Source organism: Xenopus laevis, chromosome 5S, assembly GCF_017654675.1.
Source record: "Xenopus laevis strain J_2021 chromosome 5S, Xenopus_laevis_v10.1, whole genome shotgun sequence".
Lineage (NCBI taxonomy): Eukaryota > Metazoa > Chordata > Amphibia > Anura > Pipidae > Xenopus > Xenopus laevis.
Window position 1 is genome coordinate 107,561,558 of NC_054380.1, and position 6,630 is coordinate 107,568,187.

The 6,630-nt window shown below is 46.2% G+C and overlaps 1 protein-coding gene across 1 annotated transcript; it reads left to right on the forward strand.

Annotated features, from left to right (window-relative positions):
* Positions 1 to 1,263: 1,263 nt before the first annotated feature.
* On the forward strand, positions 1,264 to 3,335 carry chst2.S (carbohydrate (N-acetylglucosamine-6-O) sulfotransferase 2 S homeolog). The gene has a single exon (XM_018265788.2). It carries the CDS (start codon positions 1,814 to 1,816, stop codon positions 3,080 to 3,082), a length of 1,269 nt encoding a protein of 422 aa, XP_018121277.1. The 5' UTR covers positions 1,264 to 1,813; the 3' UTR covers positions 3,083 to 3,335.
* Positions 3,336 to 6,630: the final 3,295 nt, after the last annotated feature.

The following is a 6,630-nucleotide window of genomic DNA, read 5'->3' on the forward strand; positions in this document are numbered from 1 at the left end:
AGGGGGGTAGGCTCAAGAGATACCTGCCCAGCGACCCCCAATTGTTGTGCCCTAGGCAGCTGCCTCTTCTGCCTACCCAAATACACCTTTAATCAATTGCCTACCCCATTTCCTGCAAGAAAGTCTGCCCTGGTGCCCATGGGCCTCTAGTTATCTAAAGGTGGCCATATTAGACTGATTTTGCAGTTTATTTGTCAATGTATGGGGGCTTTCCGATGGGTCAACCTGATCAATATATGGCCAAGATATCGATCGAGGAGGTTTGATTTTTTTTTTTGGTGATCGAGGACCACATCGGCTAGTTGATGTATGCATCCCTGGATTTGTGGCGAGACCACAAAGGCCTTGGCCTAGGGCAGCAAAATTGTAGTGGTGGCATGCCCCGGAGCTGCATCCTAAGGAGCAGTGGCGGAACTACTGGGGGAGCAGGGGGTGCAAGCGGGCCAGGGCCCACGCCCCCGACAGCTCACGCTCCACTGAAATGCGGGCCGAAAATCGTGTACGGAGAGGGCAGGGGGGCCCGGCTGTGCGTCCCGCACCAGGGCCCGCCCCCTCTAGTTACGTTACTGCTAAGGAACACTGGGTGCTTGAGCGCGCTGTCATGTGTGCACTGGGTTTTCATGTCTCAGATCCCCTCACTGTAGCTTTTCTCTTATTAAATGGTCACAAAAATACATCTACAATTCTACATACAGCACAAGCCTCTCTGCATTCAGTGGCCTTGAACAGTAGAACCCTGCACTGCCCACAGACTCTCCCAAATCTGAACTGCCTTCCCGTGGCCAGGGAATGCCCGTGCCCAGCAATACAAATAAACCCTGTTGCTGGCAAAGAGCAAATATAATGAAGTTCCCCTAGAAACCATGCAGAGGTGGGGATGGAGCTGAGCTGATTGTGCTGGTGACACTGGGGGTCATTTATCAACACTGGGCAAATTTGCCCATGGGCAGTAACCCAGAGCAACCAATCAAATTGCTGCATTCATTGTTCTACTTGCAGCTGGCTTTAAAAAGCTAATCACTGATTGGTTGCTATCAGGCCTGGACTGGGAGTCAAAATAGGCCCTGCCATTCCAAGTCCACAGAGGCCCAAACAGCCCCCTTCCAGCCCACTATATGGTGACTTTCTATGGAACCATACAGCAGCCCCTTTGGCATTTGCCAGAACCCACAGATTGCCAGTCCAGGCATGGTTGCTATAGGTAACTGCCCATGGGCAAATTTGCCCAGTGTTGATAAATGAGCCCCACTGTGTTATTAATGGAGGATCAGTAGTTGACAGACAGACGTGTATAAAGAGCCCAGTGGTCACGGGCTACTGCTGCTTTTTTGGCTGAGAGCTCAGAGCCCGGTACTCTCACCAACAGAGATTGAGCTGCAGAAAGAAGGGGTGGGCTCATTGGAGTGGCAGGTGATGTGTCCAATGGAAGCCGACCGTGTACAGCCCTATATGTAAAGAGCAGCGGAGGCATCTGGATGTGGACTCCATAGAGCTGTGAGAAGCCGGGGAGACCAGAGCTCAGCGCTGCCACAATCCCATACAGATTGTCCTGCCTGCTCTTAGCGCTCACTTGCATCACTCTGTCCAATGGGATCCCTCCGCCGAGCAGCTTGGCCGGACTAAGGAGAGAGCCTGGCGCAAGTAGGGGCTAAGTTTTCCAGTAGGTCCGGCAGCAGCAATGTGTGAGCAGCGAGGGAAGATGCCCGGGCGCGCTGAGGGGAGACTATGGAATGCGCTGCCCCCGCTATGATCCTGCAGCTGCAACAGTTGTGCGACTTCTTGCTCCAGTAGCTCCAGTGTGGCCTCCAGTAGGATGAAAGTGTTCCGCAGGAAGGCGGTGATTCTGTGCCTGGGCTACATTCTGCTGCTGGTTCTCACTATGCTCAACCTGATGGACAAGTGGCACAAGGAGCCGCAGCAGTGCAACGAGCAAGTGCGCTACACCCCCTACCAGACCCGCTCCGATATCCGCTATCTGTACCGGACCTCCCCGCCCAAGAAGCGGCAGCTGCTCTACGTGTTCACTACGTGGCGCTCGGGCTCGTCCTTCTTCGGGGAACTCTTTAACCAGAACCCCGACGTCTTCTTCCTGTACGAGCCCGTGTGGCACGTGTGGCAGAAACTGTACCCGGGAGATGCCATGTCGTTACAGGGGGCGGCCCGGGACCTGCTCAGCGCCCTCTACCGGTGCGACCTGTCCGCTCTGCAGCTTTATAACACGGCCGGGGCCAAGAACATCAGCACCCTGGGAATATTCGGGGCGTCCACCAACAAGGTCATCTGCTCGTCCCCTTTCTGCTCGGCTTACAGCAAAGACACGGTGGGGCTGGTGGATGACAAAGTGTGTAAGAAGTGTCCCCCCCAGAGCCTGAGTCTGCTGGAAGATCAGTGCCACAAGTACAACACCATCGTCATCAAAGGGGTCCGGATATTTGACATTAACGTGCTGGCTCCGCTCATGGAAGACCCCTCCTTGAACCTGAAGGTCATTCACTTAGTCAGGGACCCCCGCGCAGTCGCAAACTCACGCATCAAGTCCAGGCATGGCCTTATAAGGGAAAGTCTGCAGGTGGTCCGGAGCAGAGACCCCAGGATCCGTAGGGTTCCCTTCATAGACCCTGGGCACAAACTCAACAAAAAGGATGGCTCAGACTATCATGCTATAGGGGCCATGGAGGTGATCTGCAGTAGCATGGCCAAGACCCTCAGGACGGCTTTAAACCCACCCAGCTGGCTCAAGGATAACTACATGGTGGTTAGGTATGAGGATCTGGTGGTGGATCCCGTAAAGACTTTAAGGCAAGTCTATGGCTTTGTCAATCTTTCAGTAAGTCCAGACATAGAGAGGTTCTGCCTGAACATGACCAGTGGTCCCGGCTACTCCTCCAAACCTTTTGTGGTCTCCGCTCGCAATGCTACCCAGGCTGTGAGTGCATGGAGGACTCTGCTCACCTACCTACAGGTCAGGCAGGTGGAAGAGTACTGTCAGATCCCCATGGATATTTTAGGCTATGAGATGGTCAAAAGCCAAGAAGAGGTGAAAGATCTCAGCAAGCCATTACTTAGGAAATCCTTGCTATAAGGAGTCTCTATATGGGTCATGGGACACGTCGCCTGCAAAACCAGATATTTCATGTAACTGTTATCCTCAACTCTAGGATGGTCTCCTTTGTCCATGGCATTTTCCTCTGGTATTTTTATCTGTATTGAGCCCTGCAGTGGATCTGTGCGGCTGCTAGAATAAATACCTTCAAATGGGAACTATCACAAAAAATTAATTAATTAATATAAGCTTCAGCATACTGAAATAAGAATTCTAAATACAATCAACTCAATGCATTGTTTCTGAAATAATCAAGTTCATCTTCACTATTCCTCTCTCAGCATCTGTTTCTCTTCATTCTGTCCTCATACAGCAGTTGGGTGTCAGATAATCATTGACAGTTAGATCCAATATATCTTATAGGGGGGGGGGCTTCCTTTCCTAGCAGATGTATTAGAGTTCACTCAAATAACTGATTCCAGTGCAAACAAAATAATTGCCTTTTGCACAAATTCTGCATGTAGAGAGACTTGATTTCTGGTGATTGTAATAGAGTGAGCTCTAATACATCTTCTAGGCAAAATGAGCCCCCCTATAAGATATATTGGATCTAACTGACAATGATTATCTGACACCCAACTCCTGCAAGAAGACAGAATGAAGAGAAACAGATGCGGAGAGAGGGACAGTGAAGATAAACATGATTATTTCAGAAACTATGCAGAATTTTTAATTGATTGTATTTAGAAAGTTTCTTAGTTCAGTATGATGAAGCTTATATTACATTTTTATAGTTCCTCTTTAATTTAAAGTGTGGTGTTGTTGGAAACACACAACCTGGGCATTTGGCAATGCTATAATAGCTCACCCAATCATGTGTAAGATCTGCTGGGGCTAAGCAAGGGCATTAATGAGTTTCTCCAGACTGTAACATGTCCCAACAGGCTGCATAGTGTATGGGTCAATGGCTTCTCTATGTTTACAGCTGAATAGTCTGCACACAGCTGGGTTATAATTGGCTTAAACGGCCTAAGGAAGAGGCAGACCCTTCTTTTACCAGTTTCACATGGCATGAACCCTCCAGTGACCCATAAAAACTGTGCAGTATGCCCTATGGGAGAAATCCTAACTGTCACAAGTGCTGGTAATAAAACTCTTAATTTATGTTCATTTGCTATGTGTCGGCTGATATTTTTTTCCCTTGTATCAGAGCAGGGAAATGGTAGGCGCACAAGAACTCTCTTTATGGCAAGAACAAGAGCATGATATTTCTCTGTGTAGGTTATATACTGTATTATGTATGCATGTAGGTGCACACACTGTGCCAGATATCACATTGAATTCAAGGGAGAGGGATCAGTTCAACTTAAAGGGGGCAGCAAAGCTCAATACTTTAAGCAAGAGATTGTTTGCTATAGAGAAGTGCTGGAGACGCACAATAGAAATATTTGAAATATTTTGAGTGGAACATGATTAGCATTTCTTTTATCATATTCGATTTCCAGCAGGGAGGAAGCAGCTTGCTTCCTCCCTGCTGGAAATCGAATACGGTGACTGATTTGGAAGTAGCCTGAGGAGTTAATTGCACCCGAATGTAAGTAAGGGGTTTTAGCAGAAGAATTGCATATTGATATCCATTTCTTTTATTAACCTCTATGGCTGTTACTATATGTTATACACAATCAGATCACAACTTTGGCAGCACGGTGAAACTTTGACCAAACATATTCCCTTTCCGAGGCCTTCGGTAGGATTTTCCTTTACATAGATATGGGTCTTCCCTTTGTTTCCCAGGCACCCTCTCCTTTTGTTGTAACAGAAGCTGAATGTAAAACAGTCTCATGTTGCAATATGTAGAATTCTGTTGCAACTTGTTTCTTTTAATAACCTATTGGTATAACACCAGCTTTCTGTAAATAGATATTATGTTGCTATATTAAAACCATTCATGGCGGTATATAAACAGTGCAGAATCAATTGGATAATCACACGATTGACCCCTAATTTGCCTAATGCCAATACAGAAAATCCTTCTTGGATTTTAATTAATGGAATTTAATTTCTCTCTCCTTCCACAGACCAGCACACACAGAGAAACAATTTCTCATGATTTCACGCCTCAAATTTTCACAGAAAAGCATGTATATGTACACGAGAACAATGATCAATAAGCAGTAGATTCATTTGAACGGAGGGAATTATTTACTTATGCTTTCAAAAAGTCTGTGATGTCTGTGCTTGCATTGGGAAGTGTCATTAAATGGTTACCTGTCCTTTATGTTATGAAGTAGCAGTTCAGGGACTCTTTATAGCAGAGATTCCTGGGATTTGTCACGAGTATGAGCACCTTCTGTCCACAACAATATACTGTACATGGGACCCCATTCATTCATCGGAACTGTTCGTAGCTGAAGGCTCTTTTTGAGAACCAAGCCTAGGGTTGCCACCTCACCCCTTTTAAACCAAACACATATGGAATCCACAGCCTGCATGGCTAATTAGCAATTCATTTAGGGCTCATACTAACGCGCGTTTTTACCTGCGATCCCCTGCGTTCCGTTTTTCGGCGTTCAGCCACAGGGGAGCGCAGGAATAGACGCATTTCATTATTTCAAATGGGGCTGTACTCACACAGGCGCGTGTAGGTGCAGAACGCAGGAAAAACCTGCGTTCGGCGCCTACATGCGCCTGTGTGAGTACAGACCCATTTGAAATAATGAAATGCGTCTATTCCTGCACTCCCTTGCGGCTGAACGCCGAAAAACGGAACGCAGGGGAGCGCAGGTAAAAACGAGCGTGAGTAAGAGCCCTTAGATGCATGATGCATGGCTGAACATCAGTTCTGCAGCATGCATTTAAATGAATTACTAATTAGCCATGCAGGCTGTGGATTCCATATGTGCTCAGTTTTAAAGGGGTGAGTTGGCAACCCTAACCAATCCATACATGTCCACATTTGTTTGGGCAGTTTGGCCAATTTCAGTCCTCTTGCTCAGCAGTGAAAGCATGTATATCAGCTGTTTGTTTTTGACAGAACCATTCTGATCTGTCCTGTTTTCAATGTTTACCTTGCTGATGAACGGCAGATGTGTAAAAGTTTGGGGAAATAAACCACAACCCCTTTCTTCGCACTCTCCTTCCTTTCTTCACTTTCATCCTTGCTACTGCCTGTACCTGTATTACACATCTGTGTGTGGGGCCAGTCATCAATATTTTGTTGGGGGTGGGGTCTGAGAAAGTCATGGTATGCCATGTCAACATTTACATCATTAAATAGGATTTTGAGGTCTTAACAAGGTTAATTATCAGACTGAGACAAGAAACTCCTTTAGAAGTACAAAATAATGAACTGAAATATTATAATTTTAGCATGATATTTTTTACATCTTTGTAACTTACTTAGGTTGTCACCTTCCAAACATTTTTTCAGTTGAGTTGTTTTAAAACTGACTCCAGAAATAAAGACTTTTTTTCATTTTTACCGGTTTTCCAAAATCTAAGTTTAAAGGGCCAGTAACATCAAAAAAATGTTTTCAGAAATTCGTTAGTATACATAGTAAAAAAGGCACAAAGACAAATTAAACTTT